The sequence below is a fragment of the Gorilla gorilla genome, chromosome 13 (assembly GCF_029281585.2).
Source record: "Gorilla gorilla gorilla isolate KB3781 chromosome 13, NHGRI_mGorGor1-v2.1_pri, whole genome shotgun sequence".
In the NCBI taxonomy this organism is placed as follows: domain Eukaryota; kingdom Metazoa; phylum Chordata; class Mammalia; order Primates; family Hominidae; genus Gorilla; species Gorilla gorilla.
In genome coordinates, this window is record NC_073237.2 from 129,119,504 (window position 1) to 129,147,286 (window position 27,783).

General features: G+C 46.7%; 1 protein-coding gene across 5 annotated transcripts in view; it reads right to left on the reverse strand.

The window, feature by feature from the left end:
- The window catches only part of AK8 (adenylate kinase 8), a 151,802-nt gene that overhangs the window by 23,251 nt on the left and 100,768 nt on the right, over positions 1-27,783 (reverse strand). Inside the window, exon 12 of one of the 5 annotated variants that reach the window (XM_063696827.1) lies at positions 3,737-3,826. The exons of the other annotated variants lie outside the window; for them this stretch is intronic. Within the exon in view, the coding sequence (XP_063552897.1) occupies positions 3,760-3,826 (67 nt within the window). The 3' untranslated portion in view covers positions 3,737-3,759. Of the gene's footprint in view, positions 1-3,736; positions 3,827-27,783 lie in introns of those variants that run through there. 5 annotated transcript variants of the gene reach the window in all.

Consider the following 27,783-nt stretch of genomic DNA (forward strand, 5'->3'; position numbering starts at 1 on the left):
ACAATGTTTTTCACGAGCTAAACATGCTACATAACATAATTTCACGCAATCTTCTCTTTGTAGGAGTTAGGCACAACCACCATCCCCTATTTGATAGGTGTGGGAACTGGGTCTCAGGGAAGTTATGCAGCTTCTCAAGGTCCCATCCCTAGTAAAGGCAGGCTCTGGGTTCAGGTGCTGGACACCCTGGCCTGCCATAACCACTGGGCACTACCGCCTCCCTCGATGCTCTTGTGCGAGGCCCCTCGTAAGGTGTGCTGGCTCTTCAGGTGCCCCGTGCCCGGCACTCTGTGAGGATGCACAGGATACCTCTCACTGCGTCTTCATGACAAGCCTGGGACGTAGGTGTAACTGTCACCCCCATCTTATGGATGAGGCAGCTTGCCCCGATATCGGCTGGTGAGTGACCCAGAAGAAATCGAGACCCACAGCTGCTGGACTCTAACATCCAGGGTGGGAGCCACTGGGCTGTGTTGCTGTTTCCCAAATGCAGGAAGTCTCTTAAGTGCTTCATATTTACTCTGTTTTTTTTTTCTTGAGACAGATTTGTTCATCGATAATTTTTATTTTTTAAATTGATGTGAAAATCCTCTTGCAGGGGTGGACTGGAGCTGAGGGCAGTTGAAGGGGTGAGTGGGAAAGCCCACAGCCAGGAGCCACCAGAACCGGCGCGGAGAACAGATGCTGCTGCAGGAGGCCATGGGGCTGGTGTTGGGGTGGGCGTGCACTTGCCATCCTTTTATTTCTTCCCCAACCTACTTCCTCTGTCTTCCTTTCCTCGAGATACTGACAGCACACTCCTAGAGATACTGACAGCACACTCCTCGAGATACTGACAGCACGCTTATATTGAGTTTCTGCCATGTGTACGCATCTTGGGGAGGCCTGGGAGGCCCTGATGCATCAGGCTTCTTGGCCTCTCTGTGCCCGCCCCTGAACCAGCCTCTCTTCCTTCACCTCTTCTCATGGGCTCTGTCATGCAGGCTGGAGTGCAGTGGTGCGATCTCGGCTCACTGCAACCTCCGCCTCCTGGGTTCAAGCGATTCTCCTGCCTCAGCCTCCCAAGTAGCTGGGATTACAGGCATGCGCCACCACACCCGGCTAATTTTTGCACTTTTAGTAGAGACGGGGTTTCACCATGTTGGCCAGGCTGGTGTTGAAATCCTGACCTCAAGTGAGCCACCTGCCTTGGCCTCTCAAAGTGCTGGGATTACAGGTGTGAGCCACCGCGCCCGGCTCTTCTTCATTTCTTCTACACATCTTTCTGTCCAGCATCGGGGCAGCAGTGGCCAACAGAAGACATACCTCTGTGGCCTTTCCAGCACAATTCCAAGGACTTCCCTGAATATTCCAACTCTGGGACATCTCCTCTGAGCTTTCATTCCAGGAAAACCACGCTTTCTTCTCAAATTTCTAAATAGGATTGGAAGCTCTTGCTTGTGGACTAGCAAAGACAAGGGTTCAGATTCTAGCGCTTCAAAGGACTCCATCCGGTGAATCCCACCAGGGCGCGAGCTCCCCCATGAGAGCAACTTCAGAGAGAAGTTCCCTTGGGCTCCCTGCCCTCCCAAATCTGCACGTAACATCAGGCTGCATCCAGAGATACCAATGGAAATTAGGTACAAATTGTACCCTGGACTTGACTTTGCAATTGGAAGAAACCTCGATTTGTGGGGGTAAAGGTCACCACCTGGAAGGCCTAACCCAGAGGCCAGCCCTGTGGCTTGGCCAGGCCAAGAGAAGCCTCCCCTAACTGCCTATGGAAAAGAACCCAGGGTTAAACTGTTTATCTGGGTTATGCTCCCAGGTTAAACTTCTTAAGTGAACCGACCCAAGGAGGTGAAACCTGAATTTCTAGATAAAGCTTTTCCACGTCTTTGGCCAGGTACACAGAACGGCAATTTAAAACTTCTGGGTTTTATGCCGGGTGCCGTGGCTCACGCCTGTAATCCCAGCACTTTGAGAGGCCAAGGCAGGCAGATCATTTGAGGTCAGGAGTTCAAGACCAGCCCGGCCAACATGGTGAAACCCCATGTCTACTAAAAATACAAAAATTAGCCAGGCATGGTGGTGCACGCCTGTAATCCCAGCTACTCAGGAGGCTGAGGCAGGAGAATCGCTTGAACCCGGGAGGCAGAGGTTGCAGTGAGCCGAGATCATGCCACTGCACTCCAGCCAGGATGACAGAGTGAGACTCCACAAAAAAAAAAAAAAAAAACAAAAAAACAACTTCTGGGTTTTGCTAGTTGTCTGCGAATTAAGTCTATGATTCCAGCTGAGAAGCCTGCAACATCCTGGTGGTTGCAGTGAGCCGAGATCATGCCACTGCACTCTAGCCAGGATGACAGAGACTCCAAAAAACAAAAAACAACTTCTGGGTTTTGCTAGTTGTCTGTGAATTAAGTCTATGATTCCAGCCAAGAAGCCTGCGACATCCTGGTGGCATCTCCCCCAAGGGCCATCAACTTGTGATAATCCTGGTCCTTGTGTGACGGCTGACGAGCACAAATGCTCTCAAAGAAGTACTGTGCAGCCACTGACGGTGAGGCTGGGGACAGTGTTTGTGAACACGGGTTCATGGTATATTCCATAGAGGAAAAGGCTGTGATATAATGTGTGCAATTAAGACCCTGTTTTCATTTTTATTATTTATTTTCTTATTTTTTTATTTTTGAGAAGGAGTCTCGCTCTGTCGCCCAGGCTGGAGTGCAGTGGCGCGATCTGGGCTCTGCAACATCTGCCTCCTGGGTTCAAGCGATTTTTCTGCCTTAGCCTCCTGAGTAGCTGGGACTACAGGCATGCAGCACCACACCTGACTAATTTTTTTTTGTATTTTTAGTAGAGATGGGGTTTCATCATGTTGGTCAGGCTGGTCTCGAACTCCTGACCTCAAATGATCCACCCGCCTTGACCTCCCAAAGTGCTGAGATTATAGGTGTGAGCCACCGCGCCCGGCCAAGACCTGTTTTTATAGAGTAGTTTTTAAAATATTGGAATGGACATACACCCAAATGTCAACATTAGTTATCTTTGGATACTGGAAATATTTTTACTTAGCTACATTTTCTAAATTCTTTTTTTTTTTTTTTTTTGAGACGGAGTCTCGCTGTCGCCCAGGCTGGAGTGCAGTGGCGCAATCTCTGCTCACTGCAGGCTCCGCCAGCCGGGTTCACGCCATTCTCCTGCCTCAGCCTCCCGAGCAGCTGGGACTACAGGCGCCTGCCACCACGCCCGGCTAATTTTTTGTATTTTTAGTAGAGACGGGGTTTCACCATGTTAGCCAGGATGGTCTCGATCTCCTGACCTCGTGATCTGCCCGCCTCGGCCTCCCAAAGTGCTGGGATTACAGGCGTAAACCACTGCACCCGGCCTACATTTTCTAACTTTTCTACAATAAGTAGATGCCCTGTGTAATCAAATGTTTGAAATAACCACCTTCGCCACACCCTGCCCCCACCTTGTTCCTCCAGTGGCTTCCCTTCCCCCAGCTCTCCTGGAATGGGCCTGGCTGTCCCTGGCCCAGGACATGGGCGCTGGCTGCCCCCCACCCACCCCACCTGCAGAACTCTTCCTCCCCTCCTCCTGCAGCTGGCTCCTTCCTTCCATTCAAGTCTGAGCTTAAACCAGCCCTCCTCAGAGGCACCTTTCCCCACCAGCGCATCCAAACCAGTCAGCTTGCCCCTACTCGATCATGCCATGGCATTTCAATCCCACATAAAGCACTTGGTCCTAGCAGGTATTTCTCCTCTGTTTATTTGTCTAACGTCCGCCTCCTCCCATGGGAATGTTTTGCTTGTTTCTGTGGCCCCAGCGTCTGGAACGGTGCCTGGCAAAGAGAAGCCTACAATAAATACTTCTGGAGTGAACAAATTGAAGTGTAAGTCCTTCCCTTACTACTAGGAATAGCAGCTGCCACAACTGGGCTCCGAGCTGAGCATTCTACACTGGGGAATCACGCCGCATTCCCACGAGGAAGGAGCCAGGCCACTGTTGACCTCCTTTTGTCCTGGGGAACCTGAGGATCAGAGACATAAAGTAACCTCCCTGTCACCCCCCTAGTAAGCCAGCTGGTTCTGGGCTCTCTCATCTTGCCACTCCATTGCCAAGAACAACCTCCATCCCGTGCCAGGGGCTGAGCCTGGCCCTGCAGGATGTGGGCCTGGCAGGCAGGCAGCCCTGACCCTCTGCCTGGCCCCAGTGGCAGGGTCCCCACAACTCCTATCTGGGAAGGGCTTAGGGGCAGCAGCCCAGTTAGAACTGCTCATTGGACATGTCCACAAAGCTGCACACACTGTTTACTGAGACGATGGCTTTATTTGGGGTGGCTGGGGCAGAGAGAGCTCATGAGTGCAGGGGCTGAAGCCATCCCTGGACTAATCCCCAGGTACTCACATCCTGGTAGGGAAGGGCCCCTGGCACAGGCTCAGGCTGGTGGCTTTAAGCCAGTTTCCTTGCTGGAGGGTATGGGTCATCCCCAGGGTGGCCCAGCTGGGGCGGAAGGGCACCCTCGCAGTGAGGGGATCCCCGCTGTGGAGAGCATGAAGCCCCTCCATGTTCTCTATGGAAGGAGACAACTGGGCAGGAGACAAGTGCTCTCACGCCCCATCCCTGCAGCCTCCTGGAGTGGCACTCAGGTGACAATGGGGACTGCAGGGAGCATGCACGAAGGTCTCCTCTTCGTATTTACTCATCCAGTCTCTCTACTGCCGTCTGAATTAGGTCCCATCATTGCCTCCATTTTATGATGCAGAAGGAGCCCTCCAGGTGGGATAAGTCATTCAGACAGCGCAACTCACAGAGGGCACTGGAGCCCGGAGTGTGGTTCCAGAAGGCAGCTCTTTGCCGTCACACCACACTGTCTGTCTCTAAAGGACCCACTGCAGGGTGACTTGGTTAACGGCTGAGAACCCACTGAGGTCAGCAGAAACTCCAGGGGAAGAAGAAGAGGGCACATGGCCGCCTAGGATCTCTGCAACAACATGCTACCAGGAGACGGCAGAACACGCAAGGTCAGGAAAGGGGAAGCAGATGATACTCTTTGATGTTTCTGAAGTACCTCGGCCACAAGCAAGCACAGAGATGTATTTCAGTTTGGGATAGAAATGGCTATTTGCATTTCATCATCTTTGAGCAGGACTGCAGACATAAATGGGACCCATGATGGAGCCAAATCAGCGTATTGCAGTGTGAGCCCAAGGTGATATCCAGCAGGCCTTTGAGAGGTGTGGGCACCCAGCGTGTAACACTGGCATTAATCACCAGTGACTCTGAAGGTTCGTGGAAGATCAGTAAGCATGCAAATGAGAGAACAGGATCGGCCCCATCCCTATCTGATTGGAAACATATCAGGCCGCCCCCTTTCATATCAAGTTTCCATTGTGAAGAGTGAAACTTTCAATGGCCATTCCTCTTGCCACTGCCCTCTCTGTGATGCTGGTGCTTCCTCCTGCCACTGTTCCCGGGAGGACACTTGAGCCAAGGGCAGCTTCTCCTCCTCTCCCTCCCCTAGCCATGCCTATCACACATAAGGAACCAACAGTTTCCAATTTGATTCCATTTTTCTCCAACTACTTAAAGAAAAAGGCCTTACAGCCAAAACATTACCACTGATTTTTGTTTTTTTTTTTTTTTTTGAGACAGAGTTTTGCTCTTGTTGCCCAGGCTGGAGTACAATGGTGCAATCTTGGCTCATTGCAACCTCCACCTCCTGGATTCAAGCACTTTTCCTGCCTCAGCCTCCCAAGTAGCTGGGATTACAGGCATGTGCCACCATGCCAGGCTAATTTTGTATTTTTAGTAGAGATGGGGTTTCAACATGTTGGCCAGGCTGGTCTCGAACTCCTGACCTCAGGTAATCTGCCCGCCTCGGCCTCCTAAAGTGATGGGATTACAGGCATGAGCCACCATGCCCCACCTTGCTAATATTTTTATCAGCATCTTCCCTTCTTTTAGCTGACAGGAGCAAGCACTTGCTGTCATGCCAGAATATTTGGATTACAACTTGGTTATCTAAAAGATTTGGCAGGTTTTCATATTTTCCATGTGTCAGAGACCTGGAACACTACTGTGTCCTGGCACCCCCTCAGCCGCTTTCTTGCCTATGGTATCTCCCAGGTGCCAGGTGCCCCCTACCCTGCACCCCAAGAGCCACGCTGGGAGAGAGTGCTGCCAGCCGAGCACCCGAGCGCCTCGACCCGTCCCACCTGATTGCACCGGCTCTAAGGCAAACCTCAAAGAATGCGCTCACTGTGAAGGACAGTAGTTAGCTGTGTCCAAATCTGTCCATTCTGCTAGAGGGAAGCTCCTGGGAGAGGGACCACGGAGGGCAGGACTGCGCCTCACTCCCACCTTTGCATCTTCAGAGCCTGCACCGTGTGCACATAGCCCTCATCACAGGGCTTAATCGGTTTGCTGAATACGTGATCTTCCTATTTGCTGAGAGCCATAAATCACCAGCTATAGAAGTGGTGGCCCCAGTAGCCGTTGCATTATAGCATCCCAGGGCCAAAGAGAACACCAGAAGACCCTTAATTTTACAGGCAGAGTTGCCTCAGGCCAATGACTGGCTCCAACTCTCAGATTTTTTTTTTTTTTTTTTTTTTGAGACGGAGTTTCGCTCTTGTTTCCCAGGCTGGAGTGCAATGGTGCGATCTCTGCTCACTGCAACCTTCGCCCTCTGGGTTCAAGTGATTCTCCTGCCTCAGCCTCCCAAGTAGCTGGGATCACAGGCATGCGCCACCATGCCTGGCTAATTTTGTATTTTTAGTAGAGACGGGGTTTCACCATGTTGGCCAGGCTGGTCTCAAATTCCTGACCTCAAGTGATCCACCTGCCTTGGCCTCTCAAAGTGCTGGGATTACAGGCGTGAGCCACCACGCCTAGACTCAAAGACTTTTTTAAAATGAGGTGTATTCCTCAGCTGCCCTTAGCTTTCCTCCCATTGCCACCTTTACAGACACTAAAGAATTCTTTTTGTCCAGACTCTTCCTGGTCTGCATAAATTCCACTTCCCTTTGTTTTCCTCTCACAGGAAGTACAAAAACAGCAGCTCATTCTTGCATAGAAAAGAATTCTCCTCCCCAAAAAGAAGCTCCCAGGTTCTAGAGAGAAAGCTTTGAGGCCCTCAGTTTAAGCCATTCTGCCTTCTGCAGTGTCTGGGGAAAGCTGCTGTCGGGCCCAACTCTCTCCTAGAGGCACCTTGAGGTGTGGAGCTTGGCTCCGAAGCCAGGCAGGGAGCCAGAGGGAGGGCGCCTGCAACCTGCGAAGCTGTTTCTTAAGTGATCATTTGCATACCTAAAAATTCACTGTTCATGGTAACAAATTCCTTTTAAACCACCTTCTGCACTGATAACAAATCTATGTTTTGCCAAGGTGAGGGGAGAGGCGATCAGCTGCCGGGGGCCACACTCCGAAGTGCGAACAGAATCTGAAGCACCCTGTCACGGAAAATGCCGGCATCTCACTGACCTGACTCTGAGCAAGCAAGAGGGCGCTGGATTGTCCCACTCTTTGGAGCTCAAAATGGGCTTCTGTGAGCACCGAACGCATATCACCTAATTTATTTCTCATCACACCCTGTGAGCAGGTACCATTATCATCATCCCCCTTTTAGAGAGAGGCGAATTCCGCACACCCATAAAACGACTCATTCAAGATCATTATCAGCCCTACATCTATAACTCACGGACTCGTGTCGAGAGAGTTCTGCCTGGCTGATTTTCTCTGTTCTTCTAACTACTCCACAACTAAATGTTTCACAAAGCCATTTTCCCCCCAAATATTTATGTTCTCAAATGTTAATTGCCTCTCTATCATGATCAAGATTTTATGAGCACTCTATATCAGTTGTGAATTAAATACATAATTTCGGAATCATCGCATTCCAGTTTGGTGCTACATTTGTCTCTATTACACTGCAGCAGTTGCCGTGGGCACCCGACAGATGACAACAGAATGCGTGTGTCCAGGGGCAGCCAGAGTGACTGACATTTCAATCCAGAAGCTGCCACGGGGACCTGGTGATTCCCACCGTTAGCGGGAGAGAAGCTTCCACAGCTCACTGGGATGGTCAGAGGGTTCCGGAGCAGGACAAGGCTAGGATGGGCTCCCCCTGTCATCCTCACTGCACCAACGAGGCCGTTTCCAACCCGCTGGCCTCTGGGGAAGGAGGGCCCGCCATCTCACGGCAGGTGAAGAAGACAAGGAGAAAAAGAGGCCATTTTTTCCCTCTGATGAGCAGTACCCACTCTCTTATAGAACAATCCGGGCTATGCCTGGGGGCCTACTGGTTAATCCCATCCTGTATGGGAAATACAGAAAGAATATCGAGCCTGGAACAAAACTGCTACAATTAATTATTCCCTCACATTTACCTGTGTGCACTACCTGACTGACCCTCACAGCAACTTCACACAATGTGGACTGCTAATTCCACTTCGCAAGTGAAGAAACTGAGGCTCCGAAAGGCGGCAACCGCAGGGGTGGATCTGGTTCCTGTTTCCAGGCCTTTGCCCTTTCTGTTCCCTCTTGTGGCCAGCCCCTCGAAACACTAAAAATGGAAATAACTGTCATTACTGAAATACTCTATCTGTCTATCAAAATAGAACTGCTGTGGGTAATATAGCCATTCTTGAAAGAAAACATTTAGGGATATTTTAAATCCATCATTGATCCTAAGGGAAAAAAAAAAAAGGTCCCTAAACCTTAAGTTTCATGATGATAAACACTTCCACAGCTTGAGCACGAGGAGGGCAATTCCACTGAACTGGGCCACTAACTTGGGCAGGGCTGCAGTTTTGATGGCTCTGGGGGCCGTCCCTCACATCGCTGTCCTGATGTCCTCATGGTCTGCCATGTGGCATCACCCAACTTAGAGGAAGCCTTTGTTTCTTGGACGTTTTAGTCATTTCCAAAGCATTCATCACTTTCAGTCATCCAATTCTTTATTGCCACCAGTAGAATTATGAGCTCTTGAGCACTTTGGTGGCACCCATTGAAGACAGAAGTGCAACTACAGTTCCCTTCCAGGGTTTTAATCTGGAGAAACAGTCACATGAATACGCGGAGCCACACATACGGCATGTTTATTACAGAACCATTTGCAAAGGGAAAGAGAAAAAAATCTAAATGCTCTTCAGCAGGGCTTCCTACTCATCCATATCCTCATCAGTACTTGGTTTGGACAGACTCAATGTTTGACAAGCTGGTAGGAACAAAACAATGTACCATTATGATTTAAATTCGTATTTTCCATTTTCTTTTTTTTTGTTTGTTTGTTTATTTTTTTTGAGACAGGGTCTGGCTCTGTCACCCAGGCTGGAGTGCAATGGTGCAATCTCGGCTCACTGCAACCTCTGCTTCCCAGGTTCAAATGATTCTCTTGCCTCAGCTTCCCAGGTAGCTGGGATTACAGGCCTGTGCCACCAGGCCTGGCTAATTTTTTTTTTTTCTGCATTTTTAGTAGAGATGGTTTTTCGCCATGTTGCCTAGTCTGGTCTCTGACTCCTGAGCTCAAGTGATCCGCCTGCCTCAGTTTCCCAAAGTGTGGGGATTATAGGCATGAGCCACCGCATTTTCCATTTTCTAATGAGGTTTAGCAACTTTTTCTGTTTTTTGGCTCTTGTGTTTTTTCTTTTGTGAAATCCATGTTCACGTCTTAAAAAAATAAAACAAAACAGCCTTACTGAGATATAATTCACACAGCATAAAATTCACTTATTTACAGTGTACAGTTCCAGCCGGGCATGACAGCGCATGCCTGTAATCCCAGGACTTTGGGAGGCCGAGGTGGGAGGATTGCTTGAGCCCCAGGAGTTCAAGACCAGGCTGGGCAAAATGGCAAAACCCTGTCTCTACAAAAAAATACAAAAATTAGCCTGGTGTGGTGGCGTGTTGTAGTCCCAGCTATTACGGAGGCCAAGGTGGGAGGACTGCTTGAACCTGGGAGGTCGAGGCTGCAATGAGCTGTGATCACGCCACTGCACTCCAGCCTGAGGGACACAGTGAGACCTGGTCTGAAAAAAAAAAAAAAAAAAAAAGAAATGTACAATTCCACAGGTTTTAGCATACTCCCAGAATTCTATGATCTGTTCCTGCTGTTTCTGCCCATTTTTATATTAAGCATACTTTATCTCGTTCATTTATAGGAGCTCTTTATAAATTTTGGATACTAACTCTGTTTTGGTTGCAACTAGCCTATCCCAGATTGAGTCTTTTCATTCTTCAGATGAATGCCTTTGGCTGAATAAAAGTTCTCAATTTTAATGTAGTCAAATTTATTTATTTTCTTTAGTTGTTTATGCTCTTTGGGTCTTATTTTAGGAAGACTTCTGTATCCCAAGATCATAAGATAGTTTCGTATATGTTCTTCTACAAGGTTTTAAAGTTTTGTCTTTCCCATTTAAGCTTTTAAACTACCTGGAATTGATTGTTACATATATGGGGCAAGTAGCTAAGGTAATTTTTTCCCACATGGGTACCCAATTGCACAGCATCATTTATTGGAAAATCCATCTTTTCCCACTGATCTGTGGTGCCACCTCTGTCATTATCAAGTGTCCGTACAAGTGTGAGTGTTTCTGGGCTCTGTGTTCTGTTTCATTGGTTAGTAGATCTAATTTAGTGCTAACACCTCAATGTCCTAATGGTTTTAAAATAAATAGACATTTGAGAGGGCAAGTCCTCCCACTTTGTCCTTCTTCGGGAATAACTTGATAAATTTTTAACTCTTTGCTCTTCTATGTAAAATGCAGAATGAGCACAGCAAGTTGCATCAAAAAGAACCACTACCAACAATTTGGAAATTTTAATTCTGATTCCACTGGATCTATGATCAATTTGGGAAGGGGTGACATCTTTATAATATTAGCGTCCCTAACCATGAATGAGACATTGCCTCCCTCTTAGGGATTCTTACATGCCTTTTAATAAACTTACACAGTTTTTCCAATAAAGGGCTTATACATCTTTCACTGTGTTTATTTCAGTGTACACTTTTCTTCTGCTATACGTTGTTAATTTTTTTTTTTTTTTGGAGATGGGGTCTTGCTGTGTCGCCCAGGCTGGAGTGCAGTGGAATGATTATAGCTCACTGCAGCCCTGACTCCTGGGTTTAAGTGATCCTCCCACCTCAGCCTCCCAGTAGCTGAGATTACGGGCTCAAGCTGCTGTGCCTGGCCATTGTTGTTGATTATTATCTTAATTTTACAATTTCCAACTCTCTGTTGCCAAAGAAAGTGTAAATAATCTTTGGATCTTTAATTATTGATCTTTTAGTTGGTAACCTTGCTAAACTCTTACTAAAACTATTATGTACTCCATAAATTCTTTGGGGCTTTCTTAATGTAGATAATCATAACACCTGCCAATAATGACTTTTGGTCCTTCCGTCCCAAGTCCTAGAGGTTTTATTTACTTTTCTTGTCTTTACTGCACTGTTTAATAATGTTTCATAGAAATGATGATGGGGGAATCCTTGTCTTATGCTTGATTTTAAAGGGCATGCTTCTAACATTTCACCACTAAGACCTACGGTTGCTATAGTTTGGGAAGGTATCTTTTATCAGGTTAAGGAAATTCCCTTCAGTTTATAGCTAAGAATTTTAAAATCATGAATAGATATTTAATTTTATCCAATGCTTTGGCTTCATCTATTGAAATAGCCATATCTCTTTTTCTTTAATTTCTTATTATTGTGAATTCAAGTAATAGCTTTTCTAAAGTTGAATCATCCTTGAATACCCTAATACACAATTGGATTGGATTTGCTAATATTTTGTTTAGGATTGTGGCAACTATATTTACGAATAACATTGGCCTGTAATTTTTCTTATTTATATTATCTTTGGGTTTCACATTAAGACTTTATTAATCTTATGAAATGTATTGTGATGTGTTCCCTCTTTTTCTTTTTCTGTTTTCTGAAAAGAGTGTTCACAATGGGAATAATCAATTCCTTGAATACTGTGGTAGATTTCACCTGTAAAAGGCATCTGGGCCTAGTGTTTAAGGGAGGGGAACAATTCACTTTTATTATTCAATTTATTTAATAGTTATGGGACTTTGGATTTTCTATTTCTTTTTTCTTTTCTTTTCTTTTCTTTTCTTTTTTTTTTTTTTTGAGACAGGGTCTCACTCAGTCACCCAGGCTGGAGTGCAGTGGCACAATCTTGGCTGCCACCTCTGCCTCCTGGGTTCAAGCAATTCTCATGCCTCAGCCACTCGAGTAGCTGGGATTAGAGGCATGTGCCACCACGCTCAGCTAATTTTGGTATTTTTAGTAGAGACAGGGTTTCGCCATGTTGGCAAGTCTGGTCTCAAACTCCTGGCCTCATGTATCTGCCCACCTCAGCTTCCCAAAGTGCTGGGATTACAGGCATGAGCCGCTGCACCTGGCCTCTATTTCTTCTTATGTCACTATTCATAAGATTTTTTTCCTATGAATGTATCTGTTTTATCTATGTTTCCAAATGTATTGCCATAAAGTTGTTTGTAATGTTTTTCCTATCCTTGTAGTCTGTTATATTTATGTTACTATATTTATTATCAAAATGTGTTTCATCCTCATTTTCATTTCAAATACGTCAACCTGTTCTTTCTTTCCTTTCTTTCTTCCTCCCTTTTTCTCTTCGTCCCTCCCTCCCTCCTTCTCTCTCTCTCCCTCTCTCTCTCTTTCTTTCTTCTTTTCTTTTCTTCCTCTCTCTCTCTCTTTTGTTTTCTTTAGAGACAGAGTCTTGTTCTGTAGCTCAGGCTGGAGTGCAGTGGTGCAATCTCGGCTCACTGCAACCTTCACCTCCCCAGTTCAAGCAATTCTTGTGTCTCAGCCTCCCGAGTAGCTGAGACTACAGCTGCATGCCACCATACCTGGCTAATTTTTGTATTTTTAGTAGAAATGGGGTTTTACCATGTTGGCCAGGCTGGTCTCGAACTCCTGGCCATAAGTGATCTGCCCACCTCGGCCTCCCAAAGTGCTAGGATTACAGGAATGAGCCACTGCGCCTGGCCATTCTTTCTTTTTTTATTGATCAATATTGCTAGAGATTTGTCGGTTTATTAATTTTGCCAAGGAATCCACTTTTGCTCTACCCAAGCTCTGTTAACTATTCCATTGGTTTCTGTTCTCTCTCCAGCTACTCTTTGAGTTTAGTAATTTTTAAACCTAGGTCAGAGGCTTAGATCATTAATTTTCAACTGTTCTTCTTTTGAGATTTATTTTTCACTGAATACCATTTATGTTCCTTCAATGTGTGACTCCTTTCAATTAAAAAATCAAAGTAGATGATGTTGGAGTGACCCCAGGAAGATGACTAGCTAGAGGCCTCTAGTCAGCTCTCCCTTCCACAAAGACGGTCAAACGGTGAATAAACAACTATATTTTAATGAAAATAAATACAGGAGTGAGTCCTGGAGTTCATCAAAGGAGTAACAGAAACCCTGGTAAGCAAAGAAACTCTGGATAGCCACATAGAAAACGGAAGGAAACAATCCCAGCACTTTGGGAGGCTGAGGCGGGAGGATCACCTGAGGTCAGGAGTTCCAGACCAGCCTGGCCAATATGGAGAAACCCTGTCTCTACTAAAAATACAAAAATTAGTCAGGTGTGGTGGTGCATGTCTGTAATCCCAGCTACTTGCACCCAGGAGGCGAAGTTTGCATGAGCTGAGATTGTGCCACTGCACTCCAGCCTGGGTGACAGAGCGAGACTCTATCTCAAAAGAAAAAAAAAAAAGAAAAGAAAAAGGAAGGAAACAACAGGACTCCACTGCCCATCCTCCAGCCAGAGTCAGCCAGGAACCAGGAGGAACGTCTTCCTACAGCGAAAAGGTAGAAAAGAGGATTCCAGCAGCTCCCACCACCCTCTGGACACCTGCTCACCACTGGGGTCCTTACAGGCCCTATGCCCATGCAGAGAGCTGTCTAGTATCTACAAGCTGTGCTCCCCTAGAGAAGGAGGTGACACAGTACCCTGCCACTGTGGCCAGCCGGCTGCTGTATGACACCATCTTGAAGCTGGAGCTACCGCTGGAGTGTGCCTTGCTTTTGGGGGAAAGTCACAACAAATTTTAAAGAACTGATATCATATCAAGTACCTTTTGTGACCACAATGGCATAAAACTAGAAATCAATAACAAGAGGAACTTTTGAAACTGTACAAATACATGGAGATTAAACAACATGCTCCTGAATGACCAATGGGTCAATGAAGAAATTAAGGAGGAAATTAAAAAATTTCTTGAAACAAAGGAAAATAGAAACACACACTCTTCAATTAAGTTTAGCCTAAGGCTGCCATCTTACATATTTTAAGTTTGGCCTAAAGGTTGCTTTATATACAGTAAGCTGTAATCTAACTAGATGCGTAAACAGACTGTAACTTATTTTTGTACCTATCACCAAGTTTTGGCCAACTAAGGCAGCCAACTGTTCAAACCGTATTCAAATAAGGCAAATGCCAAGCTATAATCAATCCAGTTGTTTTTGTACCTCGTTTCCATTTTCTGTATGTCACATCATTTTCCTTTTTCTGTCTACAAATCCACTCCACCCACTTGGCAGCGCTGGTGTCATTCTGAGCCTATTCTGGTTTGGGGGGCTGCCCAATTCATGAATTGTTCTTTGCTTAATTAAAGTCTGCTAAATTTAATTTGTCTAAAGTTTTTCTTTTAACAATCCCAAAGCCTACAGGGTACAGCAAATGCAGTATTAAAAGGGAAGTTTATAGTAATAAACACCAACATCAAAAAAAGTAGGAAGATTTCAAATAACCTAATGATGCATTTCAAGGAACTAGAAAAGCAAAAACTAACCCAACCCCACATTAGTACAAGAAAATAAATAATAAAGATCAGAGCAGGCTAGAAGCAATGGCTCATGCCTGCAATCCTATCCTAGCATTTTGGGAGGCCAAGGTGGGTGGCTTGCTTGAGCCCAAAAGTTTAAGACCAGCCTAGGCAACACGGTGAAACCCTGTCTCTACTAAAAAATAATTTAAAAAATTAGCTGAGTGTGTTGGTGTGCACCTATAGTCCTAGCTACTCAGGAGGCTGTGGTGGGACAATCACTTGAGCCTGGGAGGTAGAAGTTGCAGTGAGCTGAGATCACACCACTGCACTCCAGCCTGGACAACAGAGCAAGACTCTGTCTCAAAAACACAAAAACAAAAACAAAAAACAAAAAAACAAGATCAGGGCAGAAATAAAACTAAAAGAAAAATACAAAGATCAACAAAATGAAGTCAGTTTTTAACAAAATCAATTAGCTTGATTAACAAGAAAAAAACAGAAAAGACCCATATAAATAAGCAACAAAAAAGGACACATTACAACTGGTACCACAGATATACAAAGGCTCATTAGAGACTATTATGAGCAACTATGCACCAACAAACTGGAAAATCTAACAGAAATGAATAAATTCCTGGACACATACAACCTACCAAGATAGAATCAGAAGAAATAGTAAAACTGAACAAACCAATTATGAGTGACAAGATTGAATCAGTAATAAAAAGTCTCCCATCACAGAAAAGCCCAGGACTTGATGGCTTCACTGCTGAATTCTACCAGACATTTAAAGAAGAGCTAACTGATAGTAATGGCCAAAACCACAATTCCTTTTGCACCAACCTAATACCATTTCTTCTCAAACTTTTCTACAAAATAGAAGAGGAGGTGATTCATCCAAATGCATTCTGTGAGGCCAGCATTACTCTAATACCAAAGCCAGACAAAGATACAGCAAAAAAAGAAAACTATAGGCCAACATCCTTGATGGACACAGAAGCAAAAATCCTCAACAAAATACTAACAAACGGAATCCAGCAGCACATTAAAAAGATCATTCACCAGCTGGGCGCAGTGGCTCACGTCCGTAATCCCAGCACTTTGGGAGGCCAAGGCGGGCAGATTGCCTGAGTTCAGGAGTTTGAGACCAGCCTGGGCAACACGGTGAAACCGCATCTCTACTAAAATGCAAAAAATTAGCTGGGCGTGGTGGCATGCACTTGTAGTCCCAGCTACTCGGGAGGCTGAGGCGGGAGAATTGCTTGAGCCCAGGGGGCGGAGGTTGTAGTGAGCCAAGATCATGCCACTGCATTCCAGCCTGGGCAACAGAGCGAGACTCCATTTCAAAAAAAAAAAAAAAAAAAAAAAGATAATTCACCATAATCATGTGGTGCATCTCAGGGATGCAAAGATCGTTGGACATATGCAAATCAACAAATGCAACAGATCACACCAACAGAATGAAAGACAGAAACCATACAGTCATCTTAATAGATGCAGAAAGATCATTTGATAAAATTCAACATCCCTTCTTGATAAAAACCCTTAACAAGCTGGGGACAGTGGTGCACACCTGTAGTCCCAGCTACTCAAGAGGCTGAGGTGGGAGGATCACTTGAGCCCTGGAGTTCAAGACCAGCATGGCCAACATAGCAAGATGAGACCCTGTCTCTAAAATAAACAAGCAAAACAACAACAACAAAACCCTCAACAAACGATGTATAGAAGGAGTATATATCTTAACACAATAAAGGTGATATATATGGCAAACTGATATCTAACTTTATACTGAATAGGAAAAAGTTGAAAGCTTTTCCTCTAATAACTGGAATAAAACAAGTATGCCCACTCTCATCGCTCTTATTCAATACATTACTGTAAGTCCTTGCCAGAGCAATTAGACACAAAAAAGAAATAAAGGTCATCCAAATTGGAAAGGAGGAAGTCAAATTATCCCTGTTTGCAGATAGCATGATTTTGCATATAGGACACCCTAAAATGCTCTACCAAAAAACTCTTTGAACTGATAAACACATTTAATAAAGTTGCAAAAGACAAATTAACATGCAAAAAATTAGTAGCATTTCTATACACCAAGAATAAACTGGTGGAAAAAGAAATCAAGAAAGCAATCCCAATTACCATTGGTACAAAACAATACCTAAGAATAAATTTTCTTTTTGAGACAGGATCTTGCTCTGTCGCTGAAGCTGGAGTGCAGTGGTGTGATCATTGCAAACCGCAGTCTTAACCTCCCAGGTTCAAGCAATCCTCCCACCTCAGCCTCCTGAGTAGCTGGAACAACAAACGTGCTCCAACATGCCTGGCTAATTTATTTTTATTTTTAGTGGATATGAGGTCTCTCTATGTTGCCCAGACTGGTCTCAAACTCCTGGGCTCAAGCAATCCTCCTGCCTTGGCCTCCCAAAATGTTGGAATTACAAGTGTGATCCACTGTGCCTGAGTTCCTAAGAATAAATTTAACCAAGGAAGTAAAAGGTCTCTACAAGGAAAGCTATACAACACTGGTGAAAGAAATTAAAGAGGTCATACACACAAAAATCGGAAAGACATTCCATGTTCATGGATTGGAAGAATTAATATTGTGAAAGTGACCATACTACCAAAAGCAATCTACAGATTCAACATAATCCCTATCAAAATACCGATGAAATTCTTCACAGAAATAGAAAAAAAACCTTAAAATTTATATGAACTATGGAACACTCCAAATAGCCAAAACAATTTTGAGCAAAAAGAACAAAGCTGGAGGCATCAAATATACTACAAAGCTATAGTAACCAAAATAGTATGGTACTGTCATAAAAACAGACACATAGACCAGTGGAACAGAATAGAAATCCATAAATAAATCCATGTATTTATAGCCACTGACTTTTGACAAAGGTGCTAAGAACATTCAGTGGAGAAGGGGCAGTCTCTTCAATAAATGGAGCTGGGAAAACTGGATATATCTGCATTCAGAAAAATGAAACTAGATCTCTATCTCTCCTCATAAACAAAAATCAAATCAAAATAGATCGAAGACTTAAACAAAAGGCCCAAACCTATAAAACTACTAAAAGAAAACATGAGGAAACACTTCAGGACATTGGTCTGGGCAAATATTTTTTTGGTAAGAGCTCAAAGGACAGGCAACAAAAACAAAAATAGACAAATGGGGTTTACATCAAGCTAAAAAGCTTCTGCATAGCGAAGGAAACAACAGAGTGAAGAGACAACCTATGGAATCAAAGGAAGTATTTGTAAACTATCCATCCAGACAGAGATTAGCAGTCAGAATACACAGGAACTCAATAGCAAAGCCAATTAAAAAATGGGCAAATGATCTGAATAAACATTTCTCAAAAGAAGATATACGAATGGCCAACAGGCGTATGAAAATAAATGCTCAACATCACAAATATCATGGAAATGCAAATTAAAACCACAATTAGATATCTCACCCCAGTTAAAATAGCTATTAGCAAAAATTAAAAAAAAAAAGATGCTGGTGAAGATGTGGAGAAAGTGGAATGCTAGTACTTTGCTAGCAGGGCTGTAAATTAGTACAGCTACTTCGGAAAACAGTATGGAGGTTCTGCAAAAACTAAAAATAGATCTGTCATGTGATCCCACAATCCCACTGTGGGATGTGTATCAAAAAGAAAGAAACTTAGTATATCTAAGAGATATCTGCATGCCCATGTTTATTGCAGCACTACTCACAATAGCCAAGATATGGAATCAACCTAAGTGTCCATCCACGAATTAATGGATAAAGAAAATGTGGTATATATACACAATGAAGTACTATTCAGCCATAAAAAGAATGAAATTCTGTCATTTACAGTAACATAGATGAAACCGGAGGTCATTATGGTAAGTCAAATAAGCCAGGCACAGAAAGACAAATATAGCATGTTCTCACTCATATGTGGGAGCTAAAAAAGTTGATCTCATGGAGGTAGAGAGTGGAATGATGGTTACCACAGGCTGGGAGGGGCCAGGGGAGGTGAAGAGAGGTTGGTTACTGGGCAAGAAAATACAGTTAGATAGAAGGAATAAGTTCCAGTGTTTGATAGCACAGTAGGGGGACTATGGTTAACAATAATTTATTGCATATTTCAAAATAGCCAGAAGAGATTTGAAATGTTCCCAAAATAAAGAAATGATAGATGTTTAAGGTGATGGACATCTTAAATATCCTAATGTGATCATTACACGTTATATGCACGTAGCAAAATATCACATGTACCCTCATAAATATGTACCATTATTATCTACCAATAAAAAATCAAAATCATTAACTTTTTTAATTTTTTTTTTTTTTTTGAGACGGAGTTTCGCTCTTGTTGCCCAGGCTGAAGTGCAATGGCGCCATCTCAGCTCATTGCAACCTCCGCCTCCTGGGTTCAAGTGATGCTCCTGCCTCAGTCTCCCAAGTAGCTGGGATTACAGGCATGCGCCACCATGCCCAGCTAATTTTGTATTTTTAGTAGAGACGGGGTTTCTCCATGTTTGTCAGGCTGATCTCAAACTCCCGACCTCAGGTGATCCGCCCGCCTCAGCCTCCCCAAGTGCTGGGATTACAGGCGTGAGCCACCGTGCCGGCCAACTTTTTAATTGTTTATGCCTTTTGGATCAGCAATTCCATTTCTATGAATTTTCCCCAAGGAAATGATCAAAACACATGCAAAAACAAATACAAATGCATATGTGTGTGTATATATATGAATGCTAGCTGTTGCATTGTAATAGAAAAAATAGGAAACACATGTCTGCTAACAGAGGGTATTTAAATACATTATAATACATCTGGACAGTCTCATGCTATGCAAACACCTAGTGAGCTGTATCTTTATGCAGTAATAGGGAAAGATGTCCATAATATTTTATTAAGTGAAAAAGCAAGTTACAGGAGGATATATGCAAGATTTTATTTGTCGTTAAAAATCTCCATGTTTTAAAACCCACTGGAAAATGAGTCCCAGCCACACCACTGCAAGGGTTCCTTAATTGGTCCAATCATCTATTTATTAGAGTGAGTGCAATACAGTTCCTGCCCGCATGGGGGGAAACAGGCTGGGAGGAGGGCCAGGGGCAAGTAAGTGCTAGGAGGGGAAATGGGAGGGGGCTGGGCAGGCACTGTGGGGAGGGGCAGGGGTTCCCAAGGCAACGTCAAAATCTCCAAATACAGTGGGCCTGACGGGGATGAAAGAGAGGCTGAAGAGACAGAGCCGTCCTGCACAGTTCAGGCACCACCCTGCCCTGCCACTGCCTGGCGGGCATCTTGAGCTCCAGACCCTTAGCCTCTCCGGGCCCCCCAGTTTTTTCCGGGTAAGAGACTCGAACTGATGCTCTCTAAGGATTCTTCAAGCTCTGAAATTCTCTGCTGACATCTGCCAGCAGCAAGGTTGACTCGAATCTGAAACCTCTGGGGAAAGTGGGGGCCTCTCCCAGAATGGAACCCTCTCTGAACACTTTCCCGGGAGGGACCTTAGACTGTGCTGCCTGTTGCCAGCGTCGCAGGCAGGAGGAGCGCAGTCACTATGGGTGGGGTGAGTGCATGGGAGAGGAAGTGAATGAGCAAATGTCCAAGGAAGGGCATAAGAGAAGGGCTCCAGCAAGAATGCAAAGGAAGATTTGTCTCAAATGGCTTTTCAAGGCGGTCATGAGCTTGCCTCTAACCCAGCAAAGCGTGTGGAAGAAACATCGGCAGTGAGGGCTCCCATCTCTCATTTCTCAAAAAGCCGAGACTTTCAGCGAGGCCACTTGCCATTCCTGGTAGGTAATCAGATCGCTGTTAATTAATAAAGCTGTCAGGTGGCTCGTCCTCTCTGGTCATTAGTATCCTTTCAGAAAGAGAATCCTGCCATCACCGCCTTGTCCGCCCCTCCGCTTGCCAGCAATTAACTTAATGCTATGCAAATGAGAGGCTCTTCTCATCATTAGCTTATAGCCACGAATGTTAATCGCATAATTGGGTCTTCAACAGGGTAATTAGACACGATTTCCTCCATTAGTCTTACAAGGCTAATTATTGTTGAGCGGAGAGGGGGACTGCTCCCAGGGCTCCAGGCGAAGAGGCGCATCTGGTTAAAGCGAATTCGGGCGCATCGTCCGCCAGGTAAAAACAGCAGTCGCGATCCATTGTCACAGCCCACTGTCCCCACCCATCGCGGGGACCGGGCTAGGGAGGGAAACGGAACCAGGGGAAGGCCTGGGGGGGGTCACACTCGTGCCCCTTGCCTGGTACCTGGGATGCAGACAACGTGGCATTTAAAAGTGAAAGCGGAAACAAACAGCAGCCCCGCCAGCCCGGGCCCGGAGGCCCAGCCCCGCGCCAAGGGCCACCCCTCGGCGCGCTCAGCTTCCCTGGGCCTCTGCTGCTTCCTCAGTGCCATGAGGACCGCGCTCGATGGCGTCCAGGGGCCTCTGGGTTTGACTTTCATGGCTATGAATCTCAGAATGAATAGAGCCCAGAACGCTGGCTGGGGTAGGGTGTGGGGCGGGGGCGACGGGACACCCTGCGGAGGAGCGGGCTGGGAGCGCGGGGGATGCCCCTCGCCCTGCACGCGCGCCCTGCCCCTGGCTGCAATCTGAGCAGCCCGCGTGAGGGTTAGTGGTGACTTCCGGGACTGAATCGGCTGGGAAGCCGGTCCCATTTCAACAGAGACCTGGGGCAGCGCGGTGGGCAGCGGGCTGGGCCGAGATCAAGACCGGGACAAGGCCGAGAAGAGCGGGATGGGTCGGCCCCTTCAAAGGGAGCCCTGGGGCGCAGTGTGGGGCGGTCTTGCTCCCTGTTGACCCCCAGCCCCCCTTCCCTGGATCCGGGAACCCAGTGGGCTCTGGAAGCAGCTGCTGAGTGCACGGCAGACCCCCTGGCATGGGTTTACACCTTCTCTCAGGCCCAGCGGTGTGGGCCTCCCCAGTCAGGGAGACGCTTCCCCCATCTGATCTCAGTGGGGAGGGAGCAGCTGGTGGCCCCGGCAAACGCAGCACAGGAGAGGGGAGGGTCTGGCTGAGCAGGGGGCTGCAGGAGGCCTCTGGGAAGCCAGCAGGGCAGGTGTGGACTTAGTGCCAGGGTGACCTGAAGACTCTGTGCTCAGCGGCTCAGAGCACAGGAGTCCAGGGACTCCGTCTCAGTCCGACTCTGTCTCCACTGCCATGATGTGCTATGTGATGAGGGCAAGACACTCAGCCTCTTGGAGCCTCAGTCTCCTCAGCTGAAAGGTTCGGGTGATGCACCCTTTCCTGGTCTTGCTGGAAGGACCAGGAGGGAAGAGGTAGGCCAGGTGCACAGCCCAGGGCCTGGCCCTCCTGCCCACAGGAGACAAGAGACTATGGAGGAAGGTGCTATGGCAGATGGTGGTCAGGCTTACACTCTGAGAATTATGTCCCTGTCAACAGAACGGGCCAGGAATCATGCACATGGCAGCCTACTCTGGATGTTTTTACGAGATTCTGTTTATGAAAATGTGTCGCCTTCCCTGTATCGTACAATCCTCCATCTTTATATGCTTAAGCCCCTACCACAGGCTCTCAATGAGGGCATTAAGGGGTCCTTGATGGACTGAAAGGGCACCTCTTGTAAAGAAACAAACCCCAAGGTGTCACTTGATTGAAATGTGAAGGCAGAATGAAGGTAAGCTGGAGAGTACTTGGTCTCCATCCATCTAGAATGTTCTGACTGCAATTCCCTTCAAAAGGCTCAAGGCTCCCACCTTGTTATGGCAGTGTGGCTCCATTATGAATGGCCAGGGCCATTGACAAGCAGCGTCGTGTGGTGTGAGGGGAAAGGCTAGGACGGAGCTTCCTTTCAGAGCCTGTGTATCAGTCTGTTTTCACGCTGCTAATAAAAACACACCTAAGACTGGGTAATTTATACAGGAAAGAGGATTAATGGACTGACAGTTCCACATGGCTGGGGAGGCCTCACAATCATGGCGTAAGGCAAGGAGGAGCAAGTCACATCTTATATGGATGGCAGCAGGCAAAGCAAGAGAACTTGTGCAGGGGAACTCCCCCTTAAAAAAACCATCAGATCTCATGAGACTTATTCACTATCACAACAACAGCATGGGAAAGACCTGCCCCCATGATTCAATTACCTCCCACCAGGTCCCTCCCACAACACGCGGGAATTCAAGATGAGATTTGGGTGGGGACACAGCCAAACCATATCACCCCAGAATGCTCCTGCCACCACCATCAATGAGAGGAGTTGCCCTTTGAGAGCTCGCTGGGTGTTAGACTCTGGTGATTCCCAAATTTTTCTTCCTGAACTACCAGACTTATAGCCCGCTGTCTACTTGATATCCTGTGCAGATGTCGTTAGGGTTGAATTGTGTTCCACAAAATTCACCTGTGAAGCCCTAACCCCCAGAACCTCAGAAGGTGACTGTATTTGAACACAGGGCCTTTAAAGAGGTGGTTAAGTTAAAAGGGCCCTAAAAGGTGGGCCCCAATCCAATCTGACTGGAGTCCTTATAAGAGGAGGAAATGTGGACATGCAGAGAGGCACCCAGGGCACACGTGCCAGGTGAGGATGCAGTGAGAGGCCTCAGAAGAAACCAAACCTGCTGGCACCTTGATCTTGGGCTTCCAGCCTCCAGGACTCTGAAGAAATAAACTTCTGTTAAGATACCTCATCTATGGTACATTGCTGTGGCAGCCCCAGCAAACCAGTAGATTTCTAAGAGGCATCTCAAGCTTATCATGCCCAAAACTGAGCTAGTGGTCCCTCCCCAACCCCATTCCTCCAGCCTCCTCCTCTGGTCATCACAAGGCCAGCCCATTCTTCTTGCTGCCCCAGCAAGCACCAGAGCTCTCCGCAATGCCTCTCTCTCTCACATGTCCTACATCCAGTGTGACAGCAAATCAATGGTACCAATTCTACCTTCAAAAGACTTCTCACCACCTCCACAGCTACTACCCTGGTCCAGGCCTCTGGCACTTCTCACCTGGATTACTGCCAACAGCCCTATACCTGGCCTCCCAGCTGCTACCTTGTCCCCCTGCCTAGAGCCCTTTCTCCACCCACTAGGTATCTTTTTACAACATCAGCGGGATCCCATCTGTCATTTGCTCAAGCCCCACAGAGTGGCTCCCACATGACTCCAAGGAAAAGCCCAATTCCTTCAGGGTCTATGGTCTCCTGTGACCTCTGACACCTCACCTGCGAGTCTCTCCCTCATCTATGGCCAATGGCCTCCTTGATGTTGCTCAGAGTTGCCAGGCACATTCCTACCTCAGGGCCTTTGCACTGTAGTTCCAAGCCTGGACCACTCTTCCCTACATCTGTCATGGCTCATTCCCTCACTCCATTTAAGCCTCTGCTCAAGCATCATCAGAAAGGCCTTCCCTGATGGCCCTCTATAAACATACCACCCTGTCCTCTCCAGCCTTCCCGGATGGCCCTCTATAAACACACCACCCTGTCCTCTCCCTTCCAGCTGCCCGTCTTCCCTATTCCCCTTTGTCCTGTTTTATTCTCCATAGCACACAACATATTATGCATCTGGTGTTTATAGACTTTCTCACTCCAACCAGAATGTAAGACACCTGAAGCATCTTAGGTTTTGTTTCCTTTTGAGTCCCAAGAACTCAAGTAGTGCCTGCATGCAATCGATGTTCCATAAATACTTGTTGCCTAACTGAATAAAGTCATTGCCATGTTACATGGGAGGAAACCACGGTTAAGAGTGACAAATACCCTGACCAGCATCACACAGCCCATAGATGGCAAAGCCGGGATTCCAACCCAGTTGCTGACTTCAGAACCTCTTTCTTAACCACTGTCCTATTATGCTGCTTCCCATCATGAGAAAAATATGTAAAGTCTTGTGGAGGTGCAGGGCAAGGAGAGGCATCAGGGGAGGCTTCCTGGAGCAGGTGGCATTTGAGCTAAGACTTGTAAAAGATAAGATTTGTATGAAATCCCATGATGTTCTGAAAGAAGAAACACCATGAGTAAAAACTCCGTGTTTAGGAAACAGGAAGTGGGTAGGTGTGCTAAGGTGTAGTGGGGGAGAAGGGAGTGGTAGATAGGAAAGAGAGGAAGCATGGGGCCCTCCTCTTCCCTTGGCTTCTGGATGCTCCCCATTTCTCCTGCTCCCCACTCCACCTTCTACTCTGGGAGGGGCTCCTGGCCTGGCAGACCTTATTGGGATGCATGAAGCCTTGCCCTATGACCTAGAATCCACGCTCCTGAGACAGGCCCAGGAGAGAAAAGGAGGCACAATGCCAGCACCCCTGGACGGACACTGTCTGGGGTGGCCAGCATGGGGTGGGGGTGGCTCTGACCCTCCTGCTCATGGGGGGGTTGGGGGTGGTCTGGAATCTGCAGAAATCTCAAAGCTAACAAGGAGGCGATGCCTGGAGTCTTACAATCTCATAAAAAGTAAGGCTGCACTTCTATTTGTGGAAGACTTTTCTTAAAAGTTTTTTTATATATTAAATAATTTCTGTGATATTTAGGAAGAAGAGCTTCAAGCTTTTAGACATCTGCCACCTGAATCTGGCAGAGGCTCAAGCTTTTAAAGCACAGTGCCGGGTTCAGCAGTTCAGCACTTTAGTTATGCCTGTAAGGAAGATGGAAAATTGAAGTACACTCTGATGTCTCCCAAAGTCCCCTATGGGTAAAGAAAAACAAATATGATTTCTCCAAGTCATCTTGGTGTCTCTGTCCTCTTGCCTTTCTCTGGGAAATAAATGTAAGTGAACGGTCGAGCATCGCGCCTGCCAAAAATGGGGGCGTCTCCATCAGAGCTCGATTCAAATGCCAACTACCCCGGGCTCTGTTCTGTTAAAGGTCACTTGTCATTCTCCACCCGAGGCATGGAGATTGCTTTGGAGCTCTGATTTCCATGGCGGGGAAGGCATGTTTATCTTCTCCAATGTCTTATTCACCGCTGGCTTAGGCCGAACTGTTACCGGTTGAGTACAACCCGCTGGGCCCCTAATAAGAGCTTGGAATCCACAGGAGGGAAAGAAATTGAGATGCGCTTTGCCAATGAAGAGTTGTAAACCTTAAACGTAGGCAAAGAGAAGTCTTTTCAGGAGGGGAAATTTCCTGCCTGTGAAGGTTCTCAGACACTACAGCAGGAAATGGAGAACAGTCATCCCTTTCTCTCCAAAGGACATGTTTACCCAGAATGCTGTGCTGGGAGCAGGGGATGGCAAAGGGACCCTGGAAACCTCTCCCTGACCTCCAAGAGTCAGCAGGAAAGTTGAACCAGCAATGCAGGCTGGACTGGGGGGCTCTTAGAAAGCTCTTAGGAAAAAATGTTAAGTGGTAAATAAACTGAGTTTCAGTATACTGCAGTGAGACTGTGTCTGTTTATTTTATTTTTATTTACTTTTTTATTTTTTTGAGATGGAGTCTCACTATCACCCATGCTGGAGTGCAGTGGCGCAACCTTGGCTCAATGCAATTTCCACCTCCTGGATTCAAGCAATTCTCCTGCCTCAGCCTCCCAAGTAGCTGGAATTACAGGCGTGTACCACCATGCCCGGCTAATTTTTGTATTTTTAATACAGATGGGGTTTTGCCACGTTGGCCAGGCTGGTCTCAAACTACTGACCTCAAGTGATCTGCCCGCCTCAGCCTCCGCCTCCAAAAGTGCTGTGATTACAGGCATGAGCCACTGTGCCTGGCCTCATGTCTGTTTTAAACTAGCAAAATTACTCACCAAGAAAAGAACACACAGAGCCCTTGCTATATGGCATGACCCCATCTCTTCCTCAAGATTAAGCTCCCTGATAGAACAGGCCATCTCTCCATGGCTCCCCGGAAGCTTCTTCCCACCTACCCCAGGTACCATGCAATGCTCCCTCCCAATCCTCGGCTGCCTCTTGGGGACAGCAGAGCTGTGCCTGCGGTTGCCCAGGCACTCTCTCTGCAGAAATTCACTGTATTTTTATACTCAGAAAAATCCATGAGGCTGCAGGCAGAGTTCAAAGGTTATGTACATTTTTTGATGTCACTGCTTCAAAAGTAATTGCTCTTATGCTCTCAAACACAGACAACACACCTAGCAACAGGCTGTCATAAACTAAGTTTTAACCCAAGAAAGCAGCAGCACCGGCCTCTCCTGCATTTGCCCACATCATCCTCACCGGACTGCCTCTTACACAAACATTGGAAAGAAGTGGTAAAATGTCAGTGGTCCCCAGGCAGGAAAATAATGGGAGAACTTTCCTTTTTCCACTCCAGTTCTGAGTTTATTTACTGAGAGATTAAAATGCTACAACTCCAGGGGTGGTGGGCTGCTGGCCTATCACCACCATTACTGGCCACAACCTTGGGCTCGAGCCCAGGGGTGCACCTCCTTCTTAACTGCAGGTCGGATGACCCAGCCACCGCCTCCCTTTTGACCTCAAAGGAGGCTCAGGGAGCGCCCTGCAGGCCTGGGTCAAATTCTGCCCACAGGGTAGCACTCGCTTTTGCTACAGCAAAGCACGAGGCCTGCTCTGAGAGTCCCGAGAGTCCTGTCAGTCAGGGTGTGCTGATGCTGAGTGCAAGTGGCTGTGGGAAGGGTGGCGGTGACCAAGCTGGTGGCACAGGAAGGCAGCCTGCTGTGGGGGCGGTGGATCCAAAAGCATGGATGAGGCCGTCCCTCAAACAGCTGTGCCAGCAGAGCTCTGAGAGTGCTGCGGGGCCACCACGCCGCAGGATGGAAGGGCTGGAGGATGGAGGACCTTTGCTTGAGCTTTAATCTCTTCAAGGCCACCTCCTTGAGTGTGCCTCGACCCCAAAAGATGAAGAGCTCAGAGTTAGGACAGGCCAGTGCCTTCTCATCCCACCCCAAGACAGGAGAAGACGATTCACAGGGCTCTCTTCCCCCGGCTTTGAAGTCATGGCTAAAAACTCTTGATTCCCCTTCACGGGCAATCTACTAAGCCCCCACCAACCACTTCCCTTATCCGGCTTCCACAGGCCATACTTGGGGCCAAGTTCTAGACAACCTGGGACAGCCTCTGTGCTCTGGAGCCTCCA